Genomic DNA, 23,549 nt, shown 5'->3' with positions numbered 1-23,549 from the left:
TCCTTCTCTACTATGGATCATATCTTCACTCTCAGATGCCTGATAGAGCAGTCACGGAGCCGAGGGAGACGCCTCTACTGTTGCTTTGTGGACTTCCGCAAAGCTTTTGACACAGTCCCTAGAGAGCGGCTATTACAGCGCCTTATATCTTTAGGTATACCGCCAGACATGATATGGGCCATATATGCTTTGTATGAGAGAGTATCCGGCAGAGTCAGATGCACTCGCGGACTTTCAGATAGCATCACTAGCACCATTGGGGTGAAGCAGGGTTGCCCACTCTCCCCTACTCTCTTCGGCTTATATATAGATGAGATAGCAGATTACATCAGACAGAGTGGAGGAGCAGGTGCCGACCTCTCAGGCACTCAGGTACATATTATGTTATATGCAGATGACATTGTCCTACTTGCAGAGTCACAGGAGGATCTACAGCTCCACATACAGGCTCTCAGCTCCTTTTGTACAGACAGAGGGGTGACAGTGAACCTTGGCAAGACCAAGGTTCTGATATTCCACACTTCAGGGATTGTTCGGAGGAGATCAGTCTTCCCATTTGCAGATAGCCAGATTGAGGTGGTAGAGTCATATGTGTACTTGGGCATCACGTTCACTGCTAGGACGGGCCGCTTCTCCATGGCAAAGGCTGCTAGAGACCGCACCACCCGAGCATACGAAGTGCTAGCTATGCTTGAGAGGGGCTTGAGAGGGGCTGCCATCAGACACATTTTCAGGAGCCTCGCACAAAGAGCTGGTTATTTGACACCTTAGTCACTCCAGCCCTACTATATGCTACCCCAGTATGGACCCCAGGTCTTTCAGAGCAGATGTGGAGCAGACTTGAGAGGCCACAGATACTGATGCTTGCCCGGATGATTCGGAGTAAGCCATCAGTTCCCCATGATATTGTGAGAGCAGAGTTTGGTGCTTCACCTATGGTAGTGGAGGCACTATTCCAAACTGTGGGATATCTTCACAGATTGAGAGACATGAGAGCAGACAGACTACCTCGCCTTGCTCTAGAGGCGTCTCGAGAGCTAGCAGACTCAGGAGATCAGAGGTCATCGTATGCTAGTGTGACTAGGTGGCTTCAGACTTATGGTTACTCTATGGACAGATTGCCTCCTTCACAGTATGATCCAGATGCACCACGCCAGGTCCTCTCACACACTGAGAGGAACACAGTCATCAGGTATGAGCTCATACAGAGATACACAAAGCAGACCTGGATTACACCTTCGCGGCCATTGGCCACGAAGATGGCATACTACAGAGACCACTTCCTCACGCTCACTGAGGATGGGTTCATACAGCGGCCTAGATACATGGACATATATCTACCGCATGGCACGAGGGTGGCCATTGGACAGCTCAAAGTATCATCACATCAGCTAGAGATAGAGAGTGGCAGAGCAGCCCGCATCCCACGAGAGGCCAGGCTATGCAGATTGTGCAGACAGGAGGTAGAGTGTGAGAGCCACTTCCTGTGCAAATGTCCCCACTATGCTGAGATCAGATCACGATACCCCATCCTGTTTGATAGACCAAGAGTTTCACTACAGTCAGTGATGACATCACTGGATCAGAGGCTGCTGGGGAGATTCTTGATAGAGATGCACCAGCATAGAGAGCGAGCCCTTGAGATGGTGGAGGGTAGAGCTGAGGACAGACAGACAACTCACGGATTACTTCCAGGCTCTAGCACCTACACAGACGCAGCCACAGCCACCCACATACCAGGGGATGACTCTAGCACGAGCTGAGGAGGCCAGAGCTAGACGGAGACCACGGCTACCAGGATATCACTCTCGAGCATCCCAGAGACATAGGAGAGAGGTTCAGGCCATCAGGGCACGACATGCAGCCCACATTCAGAGCAGAGCAGAGTAGACGCTTGACCTAGCTCACATAGCTAGACTCATCACATCAGGCTCGCAGATGTATAAGATACTACACCCTACCCTCACCACTGGCTGGAGCTGACTCAGCCACAGACACCCTACACCCTCCTCCCTCCTATCACAGTTGTATATTCTATCATGTATACCGGATGTTTTGTTATTACCCGGTCACACTACATTTTGTACACAGGATGCTTTGTTATTACCCGGTCACACACCCCATTGTATATACCGGATGTTCGATTATTACCCGGTCACACCCCACATTTTGTTACTTTGCACGCACACAGGATATCCAACGGATATATACTTTGTACATTGATTTGTCTCATAGGCCAGTTCTCTTTGGCCTTTTGAAGACGTAAATAAAATCTCTTTCTTTCTTTCTACCTGGCTGATACAAGAACTCGAGAAGATCCAACAAGAAGTGATGTACCACACAATAGCCAACAATACCTGGTTGGCCACTACAACTCTGCCTGCCAGAGACAGTCGTGCGGAGCTCCAATGTAACAACTTCCTCCTGATATACAGGAGGAGGGGAGCGATCCGTTGCTCGGGAGACAAGTCCAAACCAGCCTGACAGCCCAAGTATCGAACTGCAGTCCCTGGGAAAATCCACCTGAAACCCTCCGCTGACATCCAATCGGGCATAGGAGCACAACCAACCGAGAAAGCCACTATCTTTCTCCAGTTGATCAGTGTGCCAGATGCACAACAGAAGGTCTCTAAAGACTGCTCACACCTGTGAAGGTTGGACTCCTGGCCATCCAAGTACAAGGCTGAGTCGTCTGCAAACTCAGTGTCCAGTAGCTCATCTCCCCGAATAGAAAGAGCTAAGCCCCGTAAACCAACCTGCTGCGACACCAAAAACCTGCTCATTGCCTCCGCATAGAACAGAAAGAGGAAGGGGGCAAGAGGGCAACCCTGTCTGACCGAACGTGTGAGCATGAAACAATCACCTCTACCTCCTGACAAAAGTACCTGACTGTGTGCCCGTCTGTACAAAGCTGACACCCCTTTGATCCAAGCATCTGAGAAGCCCGTCCTACGTAGAGTGCCCTCCAGAAAGTCCCAGTCAACTCTGTCGTAGGCCTTCTCAAAATCAAGAAGAAGAATCGCCAGATCCTCACCACGGAGCCGCGCTAGGGCAAAAGCCTCCCAGAAAGTAAAGATGTTGTCAAGGATACTACGCTCCTTGACAAAACCTGTTTGAGTCCCATGTATAAGGCTCTCTAGAAGTGGTTGAATCCTCAAACTCAGAGCCTTGACAAGAATTTTGTAGGCTGAGTTGAGGATGGTGATAGGGCGCCACTGTCGAATCTCATCCAAGGAGCCACCCTCCTTGGGAATGAGGTAAATCAGACCCTCACTCATGCTGTCAGGCATCTCTCCTCTGTGCAAGATGAACCGAAAAGCACTACAGAGATCTGGGCCAAGCAAGTTCCAGTACTCCAAGAAAAAACTGGGAGTCAAGCCATCCTCACCTGGACAGCTACCACGGGGGAGTGCACTAAGAGCCGTGTGCAACTCCTCAAACTGAAGTGGCAACTCAAGCCTCTGACGCATCTCCTCAGTCAGAAGACAAGGCATTTGTGCCCACACCTGCTCTCTGCATGCATCCTGACGCTCTGACTGAGGCTATGCAGACAATAACTCACTGTAAAAGTCAGTAGCAATTGCACGCATGTCCTCTGGCTCAGAAGCAACAGACCCGTCGGGCCTCCTCAAGCGACTGACCTTGGCATGCGTATGCCGAGGTCCCACTGCTTTCAAGAAAGCATCAGTCACTGTGTCACCCACCTGTGTCCATTGAGATGCCTGTCGATAAAAAGCAAACTCATGGCGTCGCTCCTCTGTGCTAACAAGCTCCTGGCGAGCCTGCTGTAACTGCTCCTCCAACCACGGACTGTCTGGATGTTGCTCCTGCATTTTCTGCAAGGAAGCAACACCCCGTCGGAGACGCTGCTCCTCTCTCGCTGCAGCCAGGCGAGCCAAAGACTTCTGAAGAAAGAATCGACTGAAGAAAGAATCGACTAAGCTAAGCTAGTCCTAAGGCCACTCTGTCAGCAGGAGAATCCTGCATGTCTAAGCTCTCTGTCCAAAGAGCCTCCACTCGCTCTCTGAGTGAAGAGTCCAGCAAGACCCTCTCACAGATGCGAAGCATCGTGCCACCCCTCCTCTGCCTATCTGTCACTGTGAGGAACACTGGTGCATGATCCAAGAAGGAAGTCCCTGCCAGAATGCCAACTGTCCTACCCAAGTCACAGAAGTGGTCACTAGTGTAGAAGCGATCTATCCGCGATAGATTCACTCCTCCCACTCTAGGGTCCGAACGAGAGAAGGCCACGCTATCTGGGGGTCTCACAAAGCTAGAATGCTGCCACACATCCGAAATCCTCAAAGCCGTACAAAACCTCTCCCAAGCTACCAGCTCAACTCCATGCACAATAGCATGGCTACCACCAATCCTGTCAGAGGGGTCCTCCAACATGAAGTCACCCCCTATGCACCCCCCGAAATCCTCAAAGTCATACAAAACCTCTCCCAAGCTACCAACTCAACTCCATGCACAGTAGCATGGCTACCACCAATCCTGTCAGAGGGGTCCTCTAACATGTTGAAGTCACCCCCTATGCACCCCCCGAAATCCTCAAAGTCATACAAAACCTCTCCCAAGCTACCAGCTCAACTCCATACACAGTAGCATGGCTACCACCAATCCTGTCAGAGGGGTCCTCCAACATGTTGAAGTCACGCCCTATGCACCACTGCTCTGCCTCCGGCAGAGACTCAACAATCTGTGACCAAAACAATCTGTTGAGTCTCTGCCTCCGGCAGAGACTCAACAATCTGTGACCAAAACTCTGCTCGCGCACTCGCCACATTGGGCGCATAGATGTTCAGGAAGCCCACAAGACAACCCTGAAACTGCATAGTGATCCACTGAGCCCTGCCTGGCACAATAATCATAGTAACAGCGAATGGCCATTTTCAGGTCTCCGTTCCCCGTTCCCATTTAAAGTTCTCGTTCCGAATCCCCGTTCCGTGTTTCAAATGTGAGTACCCGTAGCAGGGAATGGCATTTTGTTCGACATTCCCATTCCGCGTTCCCGTTCCGGTTTCCCGTTCCTGGTAACTATGACAATAATCCCTTTGCCCACAATGGCCTGCTGCAAAGAATCCGCAATAGTCATACATACTCCACCCTGGATGCCTCCAGGTCCAACAGCAGCTGACCAAAAGTATCATATCGTCCACGCAAAAGCTGACCACAACGTCTAATGTGGCTCTCACACAGATGATGCTCCTGTAGCATAAGAAAGTCAATCTCTCCTCCCATAAGGCATCGCTGAAGCTCCTAACGCAGTCGGCCCCTTTGACGCTGAAGCAGGGGCCCACCTAATCCCTGCGCGTTCCATGAGACGATTTTCATGGGGAGCGAGAGAGAACAGATGCTGCCGCAGCAGCTAAACGTGTTATCTTCAAGGCTGGTTTGGATGGGGAGTAATCCGCATCCAAGCATCCTCTAGATAGGCGTGACTACAAAGAGTGCACGGCCCAAGCCCAAGTAGACCAAGCCGTGCGTAAAGCAACCTCCTCTATCCAAGAGTCCTCATGAATGTGTACATAGCAAGGCGGGCACTTCGTCTCAGCAAAGAAGTGAAGTCTACATCCTGTTGCATCTGGAGATGTCACAACAAACTTGGCTAATGGCCAAAGAGTCTAAAGCATGTCTGTAACTCCTAGGTCTCCCATGTGATGAGAGAACTCTAGGGCCTGTGTTTGTAGCCAGTCCAACACTGAGTCGAAAGTCCACTCAGTCTGATCCCTGCCCCAAAAGGGGAAAGAGAAGCCAACCACTGAGTCCAAGGCCTCTAATCCCCTAGCTGCAAGGACCAGCACATGAACCCTGAAGCAAGCTGCCTCAAGGTCCGGTGAGGAGTCGCCTCCGGAACACCGTTTTGGTTACACCTCGTTCCGAAACGGCGTTTCGTTCCCAACTCCGTTTTGGGATCCGGAACACCGTTTCGAAACGTTTGGGCTGTGTTCCGCCCATTCCCTGTTACACTAAGTGGAAGCACTCTTTCAGACGGTTTTCTTTATCCAAAGAGTGAGAGAGCCCCCTGCCGATAGACTTACCCGACGAGCATTGGAGTCAACTATACCAAAGGAGAGTCTAGGTATGACAAAGCATGGTACACACAAGTTAGAGCATGGTTTGGAGCACATGGCCTTGATCTTGAGAGCTTGCCACCTCTCCAGTATGACCCTAACTCACCCCAGGTTCATGTCTTACGTAGTGAGAAACATAGTGCTCCAATAGGATCTCTCCAGCTTTTTATCAGACAAACTTGGATCACATCTCCCCTTCAACCAAAGATATCACACCACAAAGATCATTTCCTTACCATACTCAAGGACGGGTTCATGCAATGACCATGCTATATGGACACCTAAATGCCACATAGCTCACGGGTGGCAATTGGTCAGCTCATAGTAACATCACACAGACTAGAGATCGAGGTGGGGCGAGCTCATGACGTTCCCAGGGAGGAGAGTCTGTCGAGTATGCAAAGAGGTGGAGAGTGAGGAGCATTTTATTTACAGATGCAGAGCTTATGATGATATTAGAGGCAGATACGAGCCACTATTCATGGGGCAGCCTACACTCTGCAAGATCATGCACTCTAGAGATCAGAGATAGTTGGGGCGCTAGGGAATTGCCATCAAAAGAGTGCCCATAATATATACATGTACATGCAGTTTGCTCTCTATTGGTTGTTTTCACAACAACTGATACATGCTCCAACTCGGTTTTTCACCTAGAAAAGCATCGATAATACTTGTGGCTTTGTTAAAAGGATGAAACAGGCTGAAAATTGAAGCAAAACAGCCCCAATTTGCAAATTGGTACAAGAAAGTGCAAGGCTTGCTGATTTGCCAAACGTCTGCAATACCTGCAATCAATATCAAACGCATTTGAAACTAACTATGGTGAACATTGATAGTGTGTGTGTGTGTGTGTGTGTGTGTGTGTGTGTGTGTGAGAGACAAGGAATGGCCGTTTGTCCAATCTCATTCCCATCCCATGCACCTGTTGTGAGTATTTATATATCTTCATAAGGTCAGAATGGTCTGAACTTACAAATTATAAGAGGGGATAAAACACTCACAAAACTACAAAAGCAAGGGACACAAGAAACAAGGGGGGGTGGGGGCGGATCAATTGATTTTCTACTAAACAAAACTCAATAAAACAAACCATTATTCACTTAGATATTGTTTTAGAAAGGCATAAGCAAAAAAGTTGAAGCAGCTTACTTGACTAGAACTTTAAACAAGTAACCAACTTTAAACTAACAAAAATAAGACATCTCAAAGACTTAAATCCTAGAAATCAAGCTCCACACAACTTCTAATTGAATCCTAATGTAAGCTAAATAATAGAAACAAATACTACTACGAACCTACACAGAAGAGGCTAAAAATAACCAAAGAAGTACAAAGATCCAATGTCACAACTGTGACTATGTTACATTATTACTTCTAGTCCTAGTTGCAGATACGAGAAGTGACATGCCAAGGAGGACCCCTACACTTGGATGGTCATGACTCTTTGCTCTAGAGACATGCCTCATCACCAAAAGCCACACTCCTTCGACGACGACGACTGATCCCACCCCTTCAACCAATGGTTGCATCTCTTCGTCCAAAGGATGTGTCTTTACATCTACAATCATGTCTCTTCACCATGAAACGTGTCTTTTCATTTGTGACTCTTCGTCTCCTATATAAGGAGCTTGTTGTACTCAATTTTTTTTCATTTAATCAATCAAACGTCAGTGTTCAAGTCTCTCAAGTCTAATCTACAGCTTTCAGTCTTAAGAACACATAGCTAAATAAGATGAAACACTAAATAGTAGCAGTAATCCCCACAATGGTATCACCCTCGCCGCTTCATTCTTAACCTCTCCCGGAGTTGCATGAAAGCAGCATAAAGATGGCATGTGCAAAGTAAAGTACTCTGAAGTAACCCTAACCTTTATTTCTATGCTATACACATAAGAGACGTGTGTACACAAATGCGTGCATAATGCTTACTTGGTCATGGTGTGACAGTTTTGTGCTCGTAGTCCCTGCCTTGTACCTTTTCACAAGTGGTGACTCTTCATACTTTTGAGGTGGTGACTTTTCCATGAAGGGACAACGCGACTGGCCACTCACCTTGCGAAGGTTCACACCCATCTGCCCTTCCATCGTTGTGCGCACCCTTTCAGCACCAAGAGGCAGCATACGACAGATCATCACTTACGCTGCAGCCCACAATTTGGGTTCTTTTTACGCACTAGCCATATGTTAATTCTTCGGCTGCTGGACTTTAATTGGTGGCCGGCAAAGTTGCTGAGGTGGCAAATTCAAAAAAAAAAAACAAGAGTCAATTATGGCAACTTGCTACTTGCAAGCGACGCTAGCAATTTGCAGATTGCACACTACCTCTCATATGCATCCTGGCTGCTCTAATTGTGTGGATGCGGAAGCCTTCAATGTGCCCGCTCTATATCTTTCATACATAGACGAGATACTCGTGGAGATTCTTTCAGGAAATCCTCTTCTCCCTCTACTCACTCCAAAACCACTCTTGCTGCTAGCACCCGTTCCCGAGCCTGAGCCAGCGCTAGAATTAACCAATCCAGTTCCTGCTTTTCTAGAGGATATTCCATCTCCCACTTATTCTCCCTCTTCCTGAGCCAGCTCCTCAGGATCCATTACCACTAACAAATGTAGTCCCCACCCAAGAGGAGTACCGTGTGTATGTGACAAATCGTCGTGCCACACAGTTCCAATTACTCTCTCTAAGGAGTCGGCACGGGCGGATCACAAAATGGCGACGACCATATTATGCCCAAGGATCCCGATAGCAGTTCTAAAAAAGCAAATGGCATCCCTCCAACAAGCTATCTCTATTGTTATATTGATGGCCTCACGTTTAGATGTGCTTCATGGTTATACTTCTTCGCGCTTCGTGAGGCCTACTACACAATCAATTTTCTCATCGGCTTCAGTGGCCGAGTAGGAACAACCACTCAAACCAGAGGTTTCGCATCCAAAATTTTCTCACCCAAAGCATGGTTTCTCAGAGACAACTAGACACAAGTATCTTCGTGCAAGCAGCAAAAGTCTCAACATGAATATTCTTGGAAATGCTACAGTTCTAAGCAACCTACTTATTATAAGAATCGTCAGCAACAAAAGCAATAACATGAAGCTTCCAAAGGATCTCATCTTAAAAAGAAATCAGCCATATCAAGATAGGCTTACTTAGTGGCACACATATCCGATCCTAGTCGCATACTCGGTCATGAATGCAACAACACTGGACAAGTTCCCCCTTGGGAGCCATGCCCTATATTTAAGTCTTTCTTATCTGATGGTGGTAAAGTTGAAGATTTATTGATCCTTTCCTTGTGCAAGAGGATTCTGCACGGGTCTAAGAGGCCACATCTGCATCAACTTCCTACTTCTCAACTAGAAGCCTTAATACCCGTTGAAACAGTTGAAGATTCAAAAGATTCTGGTTCTTGTGTGACAATTAACAAGCACATAACCCTTTCTTTGGCCGTGTTCTAGGCACATAAAGTCGCCTCATCACTGCCCTTGCAAAACAAAGTCTTTGTCTTTGAACAAATACCAGATATTGTGGTGAATGATAATTCTTCAAACTTGAAGAGTCCAATCCTTACCTTCAACAGTGCAAAGGATAAATCAGATACAGACCCTTGCAGCGCAATTCAATCACTACAATTGAATCTTTGGACACAACTTTTTCCATTGATAAACCTGAATAGATGGATGTACCTCCAAACACTACTCAAAAGAGTCTATGACATCCCTTCAGGAGGACTTTACTGTTCCAGTCAAACCAATGGAATACCTTGCAGATTTCCAACCAGTGGTCATCACTCAGCAAAAGACTCAACTCAATTTACCAATAGTTCACTCGAAGCTGTGACAGAATTCCTTACAAGCCCATGTTTCGATAAGAATTCTTGCAAAGTTGCAAATGTGATACTTCTACTTTTGACAAAGATGAGACGAGCTACAGAAATGATCATTTTTTCAGTTTGACAAAATAGTTATGGTCAAGAATAATGCCATGTCATGGGACTTAACAATTAGAGCTTTGAATGCAGAAGCACTATAACAATACATTTCCTTCTCCTAGAGTTTCTACAACTGCCCTTGGGTCTTATTAAAAATGGGAGGGAATGTCACGATTGTGACTATGTTACATTATTACATCTAGTCCTAGTTGCAAATACGAGAAGTGACATGCCAAGGAGGACCCCTACACTTGGATGATCACGACTCTTCGCTCTAGAGACATGCCTCTTCACCAAAAGCAACACTCCTTCGACAACTGTTCACGCCCTTCAACCAATGGTTGCAACTCTTCGTCCAAAGGATGTGTCTTTACATCTACAACCATGTCTCTTCACCATGAGACATGTCGTTTCATTTGTGACTCTTCGTCTCCTAAATGAGAAGCCTATTGTACTCAGTTTTCATTCATTCAATCAATCAAGTGTTTGAGTCTCTCAAGTCTAATCTACAGCTTTCGATCTTCAGAACACATAGCTAAATAGGATGAAACACTTAAGTATCCTCACATCCAAACTTGACAATATCTGACCTCAACTTCGCTGCTTGTCCAAACAGGAAGAATAAGATTATCACCTTCATCATGCATGGATTGGACAACAGCTATGACATCCCTACTCACGTCGTCAGTGTCCAAGAGTATATGAGGTTTGTATAGAGGTCATTCATGCTTTGAACGTACTCTATAAAACCAACAAACTGAGTTTCTATCACCCTCCGGAGGTGATGGGCCTACTCAACCATAATAAAGGCTAGCATTTGTCTAAGCAAGAGAAAAAATACTCATTAGTCATAGAGAATGGATACTCGTGCCATCCTTGCAGCCTTGTTCCCATTTTGTGCTCCATGTGCCTCTGTGTATGAGCGCATGTGCACATATGTTTGTATGTATTACATATGTATTGTAGCAATGTAAGTCTTTAGAAAGGGGGCTGAGGTATAAAAACTATATACACACAGCTTACACACGTGCACACCACACATACCTATACATAGATTTGTATCAAACATTGCTATTCACCTTGTATGCCATGTTAACCATTCATAAGAATGGCAGGGGTTCCAGAATACAGGATAGTTTCCATTGCAGCCAACCTTGAACTGGTGAATTCCTAGAGTATTATAAAAAAGACTTATGAGTGGGCCTGCAACAGCTGACGGTCGTCCTGAGCATTCAGAGGAAACTCTTGTAATGCCGTAGTACCCATCTTTTCTTGGTTCGCTGTGCTGTAGTCGCTGACCAGATTCCTGTGGCCATCATTCTGCTGTCAGTCATTAATCTGAAAGTTTCATTGGTTTGTTCAAGCTGGTGGCCTAGCTCAGACGGCTTGGTCAGTGATTTATCTTGCATAGTCCCAGGAAGGGCTTGGCATTGTAGATCCAACTGCACAAAGCATCACTGCTGGGAAAATGCATAGAGCAAGGATGACCCCCTGGTTGTAAGCCTAACAGGGAGTTTCTTTTACAATGTTTGCACTCTCGTGCTCCTTTATCTACCTTCCCAGCATCTGTGGGATGCTCTCGGACATCCATGCTTGGCAACAGAGACTTTCCTTATCATGAACGATGATCTTCATGTTACCCTGTAGGGCTTTTCCTCCCGCTAGCTCCTTTGCACAGACTTGAGAGTTAACAGGGTATGTGTTCTGGATGTGATGCTGGATAAAAGAGAACTTTTTCTCCCAAATTAAAAGAAAGTCACATAAGAAAGGCTATAACTTTTTTTCAAAGCCAGATTCCTAACAGCTACTTGAATGTTTATTTGTATGCACTCTTATAGCACAAAACAGGGAAGATAGACGTGTAATCATGCACAAACTTGTGCAAGCATACATAAAGCCTTGAGAAGGTATACACCTGTGCACGATTTTGTTTGGTTCAAAGCACAAGCATTGTGAGAATTGACTTACAAATTGAACAATGCCAAATTTGAATGCTTGATAGAACTGCTTTCCAAGATCCCAAGGCTGCAGAATATAACTTAGAGGAAAGCTATGTTTAACAGCAGCTCTGCCTGCAGTCTGAACAAGGAGTGGAGTGCGAGGACCTGAAACTGCTTGCCTCTCCATGGATTCCATAGTCTTCTCCTCTCCACCTACCAAAAGTTAACCTCCAATCAACTTTTGTCAAAAACACACAAAAATAATGAGTTTAATATAAACACTACCCAAGCAGGCGATGAGATAGCGTCCAAATGAATACAATGCAAAAGCCTCATAGCAATCGCGTACGATCTCGAATACAAGAGCCGCATGGGAGCTGCATAAAGATACATACTGCAGGAGGGGCAAAAAGGAGTAAGAACGCCAACCTTACATGCTTCAAAACATCGCCGGAAAGCATTCTTTAGAAAGCCAAGTTAAAGAGCTTACCGATTCAACTGCATACAACGGCACAATTAAAACTACTCCTATAATCCATTTTTGCTCCTGATAAACAAACAACCACAAGAATGATACATAAACAAAATGTGTCTGCTTCTGTCAAATGGCAAACCAATGATTTCAACGTAAAAGGAAATGCAGGGCATCCAAGTTTCAGTGTCACGAGACGGGCACCACGTGCCAATAGAAAAGAACAGACTGAACAGACTTTTAGCACTTCAATAACAACTTAACTCAAAGAGAGAGAGCACACGCGACACGGAGTGGCGGAATTCCACCCCAGAGAGTACTGGCCCCAAACCTTGGTGCCCCTTTCGGTATTTCTTTATATTACTTAAACTCGGTACAATGCCGATACTCACGCTCTGCACCTTCACCAAGAAGTGTGTCAGAGAAGGAGCCCTCTGCACATATTTAAAGGCCCTTGGCCTTGCAAAGCAGTTACATGAAAAGCATTCAAACTCAAAAGCATCTGGTCCAAAAGCGGGTGGCAAAAAGCTGTCAGCGCGTTTTGTGAAAATCTCTACAACTGCCACGTCATCAGTTCAGCGTGAAATCCGGAAATCCGTACAGGCTGCCACATCAGCATGTCAACTCAAAATTTGGGAGTTTGTATTGGCTGCCACGTCATCAGTTTTAACTCTATTTTTTTGAGTGTGTGTGAGGGTCCAGCTTTATTTTAATGCCTTTATGTCACTTGGGCCCCATCGGACGAGGTCCCATAAGTTGGTGGGAACTCTTCTTTAAAAATAGGCCACTCAACAAGACTTTGCAAGTCGGTAAAACTTCTTTTGCTGCTCCACCTTCTTCACTTAGGGTTAGGCCTCTGAGCCGGAATCTACAGGTTGGCTCCGTTCTTCAGTGGCTGGACACGTCAGTAGTTTGTGACACTAAGTATAACACTACCACCTTAAAAAGCCTTCAACAAACTGTACCGTGTGAAAATAAGCATTTTCTTCTATTATCCAAGGCCAGCCATACAAAGAGTAGCATTTTGGGTCACACTGCCCCAAATTAGAGCTGAGTTTTCCCACCTCGTAATAAAAATGTGCTTTCCTCATAGATATTAGCAATGGTGGATAACATCTCTGAGTTTCCATCCATAGAGAGAGAGAGAGAGAGAGAGAGAGAGGAAAGGCTCTCTATGCTGATAACAAACAGCTCATACAAGTGAACAAGGGTGGTTCGACATAGATCTAACAAGTCCCAATGGATAGACCTGAGATACACACAACTGCAATTGCTACTGCCATCTGCTCTTGTATACGAGACCATTAACACGGCCTCAACATGGGTTGGAACCCCATCATTGATCCACCTCCTGGCATCAAGCAAGAAAGTGCCTTTGACAAAGATGCCCATCGGATGAGCTGCCCTGAGGAAAATACTCGAAGGGGTAAGTATGTTGACCATCGCCCCTAGAGAGGGGACTCTGCAAGTGCTACCCGCCACTGCCAGCAAACCTCACCGCCGCTGCCCACCAAAAACACTGGGGGCTGCCAATGAAAAACGCTAGGGAGAGCATCAGAAAATGCTGGAGAGAGGCAGATTTGCAAACACCCCCCCCCTTTCTGCTGCCCAAAACCGCTGGCTGGGGCTGCCCCTTTGTGCACCGTGCTGGGCTGAGCACACACCAAGAGGTGACCCCCCTAGGCGCATATATAGGCCCTACCCTGGCTGCCCAACCCACATGCTCACCCCCCACAAGTTGGAAATAGACCAGCAAGGAGAGAAAAATGCAAGAGGGCACATGGGAAGCGGGGGGGAAACCTCTACACTTGTAGGAGCTTATATGGCTAGGAAAAAACCAAAACCCAAGGACTAAACTAGGCTAGAAGAATCCCAACATGAGAAAACAACGTCACTACGGCCGGGCACTGTCACCAGCGTGTGACTACTATCTATCCTTTTTGTTGATTTCTTTCTTATTATCTATTTACTTTCACCTTTTGGAAACACCCCTCGGGAAATCTAACTGCCCTGCATTGCATAGCTAGTGTGGAACTGTTCAGAGGGAGTCCAGGCCTGAGGGCAAGAGAGCACTAAGGTTGGACAAGGACTATGGTTAGCCAAGTGGGGTCATTGACTAGCCAAAGTGGAATCCTTTGCTACAGAGGCTACATTTCAGTTCTGGATGTGGCCGCAGTGTACAAAGAGGGTCGGATGACCTAGAAAGATACAATGGCAGCATCTCCTAAAATTTAGGGAACTGCTATTTTGGGACCTGAAAATGTGTTGGCGTCATTACCTCCGGAATGACAAGGGGAACATTTTCTTGCTCTGCTGCAAAGTCAACTGACGCACCAGTTGAGATATTTTTAGCCGGGAATGCCCAAAGTCGGAAAATGTGCCATGTGGCACTCTGTGAGCATTCTGCTACTCCTGGCCAGAGAGGGGGCGCCTAAAATAAGAGAGGAGGCTGATTTCAGATTTTGTCACAGGTTAAGAGCTATGGAGTGCTTGCTTTCCCTCTTATGCACAGTGCGGTGCCAGGAGTGATGCCTTGCACGCTACGCATTGCCCTCTCTCTCCCCTTTGGCAGTATGTTATGCCCCTCTAGTGGGCTCTTCATTTGACCAATGTACAGTTGTGTGGGTTCATGCGCGATTGCCGAGGCAAGAGCCTCTTGCATAGGTACTGGATTAGCTAGCGGCTAATCCCCCCGCACGTACAGGTGAATTCGGAGAGGTTTCACGCCGGAAATCTCGTCCGATTCAAAGGGCAAGTAGCCCTACAGGTGCGGGAGCTCGAGGACTTGCTACAGATGCGACCGGCACGCGAAACGGAGCCCGAAACAGTAAATTACAGCCTGCTGTGTATTTTTGCAGGTTTAGGGTTTTGGCCCTAAACGGACCCTAATACCCCCAAGAGGTTCGGGGACGCAAGGGGACCGCTGTACAGGCGATCTGGCGCATTTTCGGGGCTGAAAACAGAGAATTCAGCGTGCTGCAGATTCTCGCCAGGTCTTGCAAAGTGCCCGTATGCGTCGGGAAAGTCACTCAATGCGTGGGAATACTGACTGTGAAGGGTCCTAGTACAGTTATGCTGCCGAAATCGGGCCGGAACAGTTGAAATTCAGCCAAGTTTGTGCGGGGCAGCTTGTAGGGATCCACCTTGTTTATTCCCTCTTTGGAAGAATAAAGAAATACCGAAAGGGGCGCCTAAGTTAGGGGCCAATCTGGTGTCGGTCTTCTCATACAGGTGCATTCTAGCATCTGTATCCCATTCCCCTCTCTTGTGTCACAATAGCGCAGGTATAATAGACGACTAATAATGGGTGAAAGCTAAATCAAGGTTTTCTACCGCCCTTTTTGGATTGAACAGGCCGTTTACAGGCACTGCCACAAAACAGCCCCCACTCCATGTCACCTGTCCCTAGGAGACACTGGGACCAACTAGACAAATCCGAAGAGATGCCACACCACCTCCTCTCAGCTCCTGGAAAGGAAGACTAATCAAGAAGTTGGAGTGAGCAATCTACAACTGAAGAGAGGATATCGTGGACAAGAATATCTACTACAAAACTCGGAGGTCGAATAGTACTTGGCTAGTATACCATCCAGCCACTACCGCCAAAAGGTGTCCGGGAAGTAAAATGTTGTCCGCTGAAAGTAAATCGAGCTCTAACAAGAATCTCCTCAACTCAATTGACTCAAGTCGCACAACCAGCAATTGCAGAAGTTAGTGTTGCTGCCCGCTCCAAGAGAATGCAAAAAAACTAAGGGTAAAGACATAAACTACTCGTATCCTGATCATTTCCCCACTCTAAAGTGCTCCACCCTCAAGGAGAGTGACCTACATTGTAACAAAGTGATGATGTGGCGTGCCCAACTGGAAGAGAGCTGGCCGGGTGGACAAGAGGAACTGAACCCAGAAAGTGTGGCTGAGGGGTCTCAACTGAAGGGGGTTATGGTTTTTAAATAATCTTAACCCTACCCAACTTATGGAACACCAGCAAAGGGGCCTAACCCTAAAAACTCAAAAGCTTGAACTCTGGGTTGCACCTCCATAAATCCCGGTGACTGTTGTCATGACGGAACCGTACGGACTGCTAACGTGGCATGGTTGTACGGAATTCCAAAAATTGCGCTACAATGCTGACGTGGCAGGTTGTACGGATTTTCAAAAATCTAAGTTGGCAGCTTTCTGGAAATTTTATGCAATTTTTACCTAATGTTTTGAGACTCTACTTTTAGGCATCCCATGTAAGTTTATCAGTGCCCCGGGGGTCACTTCTCGGAGAGCATCTGGACGTAGAGTCTCGGAGAGAGTTGGACCTCGCAAGTTGTACTTGTGCCTAGTAATAATAAAGAAATACCAAAAGGGGACGTGAGTCTTTGGGGCCAGTGCGTCTTGGCTCAAAACTCCGCCATGTCGTGTCAACTCCTTTTCTCGTTCTCTTTACTCAAGTTCAATGATTTTGCAGTTTCTGTTCGTGTGTTTCTATTGATTTCTCGCTTGGAGTGTCCAAACCTGTAACAGTGGTATCAGAGCTCAGAACGATTCTTCTTCTACAGAAGATCCGATCCTTTTTGCAACATCATGGGTTCTCGCAGAGAATTTGACGAAGACGACAACTCTCTATGGGGAGATGAAAAAAGATGAAACCTAGCGTGGAAACTAAAGAAACCAACGTAGATTTAGACAAAATTCTGGCCAGGAATTTTACCAGAGCAGATTACAAATGTCAACTACAAGTTGGTACGTGTGTGAAAAGATTGATAAAGTACTCCAAAGACCTTAAATATGTGAATCACCTAAAGAAATATCCGATTGATGAGATTCACTCAAGATGGCAAGAGGGCGTCGATTCTCCTCTCAAGACAATAAGGAAGTAGAATGAAAAGTCGAGAGCAAAAAAAAGGAAATTGTACTAGCAAAAAGAGTTGGACAGAGCTCTTGACAAGAAGATGAACCAGTTAAGAAAAGGCCTAAAGCACTCTCGAAAGAAGAGGAAATCGGTGGATTTCCCCGATTTTAGGGCCAGAAGTTGACTTTCGAGGTGGTAAGCAGATCCAAACAACGTATTCGTTTCCAGGATGATCCATATTTTTCTTCGTCTTCAGAGAGTTCCGATAGTTCGTCGTCCTCTAGTTCTGGAGAGGATGAGAAAAGGCAGAAGAAGCAAAGAAAAAGAAAAAGCAGATTTTAAAAGAAGTTTAGAAGGAGTGTCTAGCAGTTAAGAGGAGGAGAGCTCGTCCTCTTCTGAGAGTGAACAAATAAACAAGAAGACCAAGGATTTCAAGAATGGGGGTCAAGCAGTCATGTTTGACACGTTTTTAGGCTACCAGGACACTCATTAAGCCCTTGAGTTCATACAGCAGTTTGACGTCACATTCTTGGAAGGTCGGTTCTCGGGACGCTCCAAGGTGAGAAGGGCGGCATCGTACTTGAAAACAAATGCATAGACATGGTGGTCTACTCTGCTGTTATGTAGAGAAACACCTATGAAGTGGGTAAAATTCAAGAGAATTTTCACTTGAATATATGAAGATGTCATCACGGCTTGGCATCATCTCCAAATGACTAAGAAAGATACGTTGGATGACTCCTACCAGAAGTTTTGGGATACCTATTTGCCAATGTACTCGTTTTGAAGGATCACTTTGAGGGATCAATTCGAATGGTTTTACTATGGTTTGCCAAAAGAGATTCGACAATATTGTTTGCAACAGAAGTCTGACTCTATTCAAAGACTTATGGGACATGCCAAGCAAGGTTTTGGAATGCATGCCGGCTCATTGACTTATCCTATGGACAAGCTAGTGTCCACCTCAACAAGGTAAGAGTCTTTCAGTGAGAGAGAGAACCAAGGGAACCGGAGTGAGTTTATCAGAGAATTCCGGAGAAGCAAGGGAATCAAATGATAGTGCATCCAAAGGTTCCAACAACCCCAGGGAACCAGATGCAGGTCCAGAGCAGACAAGGAATCAGATGATAGTGCATCCACGGGTTCCGATGATGCAAGGGAATCAGCTGATGGTTTATCAGAGAATTCCAACGATTCTGATTGAGATGCCAGAAGACAAGGAGGCCAGCAGGGCTACCAACAGGTCACACGGCACATTGAAAGAACAAAAAGGTAAGCTAGGTCCACTAGATAGTTTGGTCAAGGGTACTTTTTGGCCCTCGATGCAAAGTGGATGGAGGAGGAGAACATCGCAAACTCTCTTCAGAGAGAGCTATACCTTGAAGCTTTTTGGAATATTAGCACTGTCTATGCCAAAAGTTACCGATCATTAGGTTGAATTTGGTGCGGTGTGGACTACACAAGAGGGGAGTCACTTCACTCCTTTGTCACAGATTTCCTCGATTGAATAAAGTGACTAGTTTGTCTTTGAGATTTAGGGATACTGACAGGCTGACATTATTTTGCGGAAATGATTTTATGAACATATGTTGTCACGTGCACATGGCTATGTGTGCCACGTGGACATGCTTCATCGACTTCCAAAGCTTATCTTCCCCTTCTTCCAATAGGAGTGCTAGAATCCTAGGATTAGTACCAACAATTTTGTGAGATTGTTCACAAGACCTGCATGTCCAGACAAGTCCATTAGATTAGGCTTTCCGATGTTGGAACCCTCTTGCATGAATAGTTTGTATACGCGTTTTGACGGGTGTTATTACATGCATCCGGCAAGGTGGTTCAAAACGTATTGTACGTGGTAGATATGTACGTGCTGTACATTGTTCCATACAAAACAAAACAAAAAATTACATAAAAATACGTACTCTTGTAAAAGAACCTCAATTTACAAAACTTTCTAGGACATTTCCAATTAAAAACAAGATTACATGCATTAGCTTTTAAAGACATTTGAAGGCATCTCTGTTTATGTGCCCAAAAGTGTACGGAATGGCTTGAAAACCCTCACAAAATCACTCGATGACCTTATCCCCCCCCAAAAAAAAAAATCAAAAAATTTGACTTGTACGGATCGATCCGTACCAGACGGATTGTAAAGTACAAATGTACGGTATGGAATGGATCGTACGTACGTTTTGAAACAACCTTGGCCATCTAGCATGACATGCATATAGTTCTAGGTTAGCAGAATCCAACGAGCCATTCCCCGCGTCGCTCGGATTCCAGGGTGGGCAAATGTACGACAGTTTCACCCAAAAAGACACCCCCTAGCCTAACTTATTAATAAATCAATTTATTGATTTATTTGTTGGGTGGTGGACGGATTGCCGTACCTAAGCCTAATAAACTTTATAACCTACCAATCTCACCTATAAAGGGACCTAGGTAGCTAGCATTTAATGCAAATTGAGGAAGCGCTAGTGGAAAGCAGAATTCATCCTTAGCGTTTTCAGCCAGCAGCAATGTTTTTGGGTTTCATCGCCAGATCAGTCCAGTGTTTTCAGATTTCAGCCCGTTCCCTTGCCGGAACACGGCTTGACTTTGCTCACGAGTGCTTCCCGTTGCGGTCCGGTACTTCGGTAGCCCATCGAGCCATTCCCTCGCCGGCATCAAGTGCTCCATTGCTGTCCATCATCGGCCTCGTCGAGATCTGCGTTTTCAGCCCTTCATTCCTCACATCGAGAGTGCAAATCAGCCCCGTGGTGGCCATCCGCAACCCCAAATCAAGGAGGATTCAAAGGTGCATCAAATCAGCCCCAAAGGTGCCTTGTTTTGAGGAGTTACCGCGGCGAAAGTCATCATTCGAGTTGGTAGAGTCTGCACTTGAGGTATTGCGTTGTGTGTACATTCCATTTACGCAATCTAAAGCGAATACCACATTGGCAATGGTGTGGAAGGCCCTTGAGAGGGTTGGTTGGGACCCCCTCTCTCTCTCTCTCTCTCTCTCTCTCTCTCTCTCTCTCTCTCTCTCTCTCCACACATCTCTACCGCATTCTCTCATTCCCTTTCTCCAAAAGGAATCTTCATTCAAGCTAAAAGTAATCACTAACGCAAGGAAAAGAAGTAAAGGATTTGTGGAGGTGTAAAACCTAGATCTTCACCTTTTCAATTCCACTGCACCTGACATTGATATCAGAGCTTTGAAGATTTTGCACTCCCCCTGCCCCTCCCTCATTGACACCAAATCCCATGGATGCTATGATGCGGATGATGATTGATGATGCGGAAAGAGGAAAGACGTCGACAAGGGCGTGTGGAACCGGCGGAGCGAGAGGAACGTCGATTGGCGGCCGAAGTCAAGGCTCGTAGAAGGGAGCGCAAGGCAGACGCCGAGGCCCGAAGGCAGGAAAGCCAAACCACGCGTGATCTCATCACCACTTTGGCAATGCGATCCGACACCTTCTTCGGAGCCTGATTATGAAAAGCTTGCCAAGACCATCGCGGAGGCAACCAACGAACCAATTCCCAAGAAGATCACGTTCTGTAAGTATGACGGTAAGATGGATGCTATTGTCATTTATCCTTGGTTGCATCAATTTACATCCTATTTTGCGGTTGTTAAAAAGTCTATTAAAAAAAGGTTCTCTTGGTTCTCACGAGTGATGCCATCACTTGGAAGGATGAGCGGATGGAGAAGGAGGAGGAAGCCCACATTCCGAGTCTCTCCTCGTTCCCCTCTCGAGCGTCTCTCCTCGTTCCCCCTCTCGAGCTTAGTTGGGAGGAGTTCGAGGAGGGTCTCAAGACTCGTTTCTTACCTCCACAGTACCTGAAGCAATTGAAAGAGGATTTTTAGGCTTTGTCTCAACAAGGTAAACATGTGATATAGTATGCTAATCGTGTGTCTTAGTTAGGTGGACAATTGTACAAATCAGACGAGGAAAGGTTAGAGGCCTTTCTCTTTGAATTGGACCACTCGATCAAGTTTGAAGTGCAAACCGGTGATCCAACATTGCAAAACCATAGTTACATGGGACGGCGGGTCAGGGTCGGGAACGGGGTCGGGACGGCAAAAGTCAGGAAACGGGGACGGAGGTCGGAACGGCGAAAAAAAAAAAAGAGTTTTTTGGGCATTTTTTGACCTACACACATGCCACACACATAGAGCATCACTTTGACCATAAATTTACACTAAATAGGCCAAAGAACACGAGTCATATAGGCTGAAATGTGCTAATAAAACATCGATGATCGATGGATACAAAATGAGAAGTGCATGCCACAAGGGCTCAAGAGTCAAAAAGCCTAAAGGACTTAGGACAAGCCTGAGGCCTCAAGGATAACAAAAAGTACAAAGGGCTATGTAGTAGGTAGAGTCGTAGACTCAAGAGTCTAGACTCGAGAGTCGAGTGATCAATGATCATCAAACTCAAGAAGTGCTCGCCTGCTGAATCTCCACATCGTCGTCGTAGTCGAGGTCGTCAGCAACGTATGAGGGCTCCGGCTCGGGAGGCTCGCATTGAGGCTCGAAATCCTCCTCTAGCTCCTCCAAAAGAGTATCGGCCATAGATGGATTCTCTTGTGCCATCTCCCACTCAGTGAAAGGATCTGCCTTGTGTGTGATGCTCTTGGCAAGCATGCGCAAGTTAGCGCTCACAAACACCAAATCATTGGCCCTCTGAACGCCAAGGCGATTCCTCTTCTTAGAGGCAATGTGGCTGTACACACTCCATAGTTGCTCCAAGCAACTAGTGGTACATGCTTGGCTAAGGACACGAACAGCCAAGCGCTGCAAATGTGGGCCATCTCCTCCATAGTCCTCCCACCACAAAACCGAGCCAATCTTGTTGCGATCAAGCTGTGCATCTACACATCCATAGGAGCCCTTCTTTTGCCTGTAGTTGAGTAGCTCGTCTCTAATCTTGCGCCTAATGTCACTGCTAGGCTCAAGGCGCTCCAATGCAAGCCGCCATCCTTTGCTCACCTCCTTGTCGGTCTCTTGACGCCTTCCTTGAAACTCAGGGTCAAGCACATAAGCTGCCGCATGAAGTGGAGAGTAGTATCCATTCCACCTCGACTCACACAAGCCATGAATCTCCGCATACTGAACAGGGTCAGGCACAAGCTTCTCAAGTGCCTCTATCATCCGATCCATGGCTTCGTAGACTTTGCCAATGCATGGCTGCAAGCCATCCACCACTCGAAGTAGGTGTAGAATAGGCTTGACCATGGCGTCAAGAGTCTTCACCTCCTCCCACCAAGCGGCGTCGTCGGCCCATTCTCGGCATTTCAATCCTATTGCTGATGTAGACTCCGGCATGGCCTGGAACTCATCACTGAGAAAGAGGCCCCTTAAGGCTCCGCCACATGTAGACAAGCGGCCTAGCATAAGCCAATTGAATGCAAATCTTGTCTCTGAATATTTGAGCAAAGACAACTGGCTCCTCTTTGAGAATTCATGGCGCACTTTTTGATGGTTGAGCACAAAGGAGACAATTCGAGAGGCGTCACCAATGGTGGGTGAAATCCATGACAAGTTCCCTATGTCCTTGAGGAGGTTATTGAGGCAATGCGCCATGCAAAATGTGACATGGATGCTGGGATACATGCCCTCAATGATAGCTCCGGCTGCCCTATTTGACGCCTCTCCATCTGCAACCATACAAAGGACATTCTCCGGGCCGGTGATCTCTATGGTGCTTGTCCACTCCGCAGCAAGCATCTCGGCGGCCTTGCCACTATCGGATGCATCATGTGACTCCACAAAGTACATCTCCCCTCGAGAGTAGGCCACCACCCCGTGGATGGACCGCTTGCGGGTGTCGCTCCATCCATCTACAAGAAGAGAGACGCCATTGGTCTCCCACAAATCCTTTGTTGCTTGGGCCGCTTGCTCCACGGCAAGCTTCTCTTTGTCAAGAAGGGTGATGCGAAGCCTCTCCGATGAAGGTGGCACATAAGAGGAACCATATTCCCCTATTTTCGTAACCATGGTTCGAAAGTATGGAGACCTATCCACACAAAATAGAGCATGTTGCGTTAGTATGGAGAGTCGAGAAATTATAACCCATTATGAATACAAAATGGAAGATTGCAATGTGCATATGCCAAGGGAAACTCACCGCGAAGCATGGAAGGCAATGTGGTCGTGGAAGAAGAATCGGGCAACCGACCTATCTACCTCTTCCTTCAATTTAGGATTCCAATTTTCGTTGAGAGTGGTTTGGCGATGCGGAAGGGAAGAGGACGGTGTAGATCCATGGCTCTTGAAGGTTCGAGAGATGTCGTCAAGGT

At 46.6% G+C, this 23,549-nt stretch overlaps 1 protein-coding gene across 3 annotated transcripts in view; it reads right to left on the bottom strand.

The window, feature by feature from the left end:
• LAZ1 (organic solute transporter ostalpha protein (DUF300)) overlaps positions 1 to 23,549 on the bottom strand; it is a 109,633-nt gene that overhangs the window by 61,650 nt on the left and 24,434 nt on the right. For all 3 annotated transcript variants that reach the window (XM_086496425.1, XM_086496426.1, XM_086496427.1), the window contains 3 exons: positions 12,437 to 12,493; positions 12,232 to 12,340; positions 11,975 to 12,159 (listed from right to left, as the gene is read on the bottom strand). In XM_086496425.1, coding sequence (XP_086352551.1) covers positions 11,975 to 12,159; positions 12,232 to 12,340; positions 12,437 to 12,493 — 351 coding nt within the window. The remainder of the gene's footprint in view (positions 1 to 11,974; positions 12,160 to 12,231; positions 12,341 to 12,436; positions 12,494 to 23,549) is intronic.

This window comes from Adiantum capillus-veneris, chromosome 23 (genome assembly GCF_014529385.1).
Source record: "Adiantum capillus-veneris isolate H3 chromosome 23, ASM1452938v2, whole genome shotgun sequence".
Lineage (NCBI taxonomy): Eukaryota > Viridiplantae > Streptophyta > Polypodiopsida > Polypodiales > Pteridaceae > Adiantum > Adiantum capillus-veneris.
The sequence above is the reverse complement of the archived record's forward strand: the minus strand, read 5'-3'. Positions and strand labels throughout refer to the sequence as shown.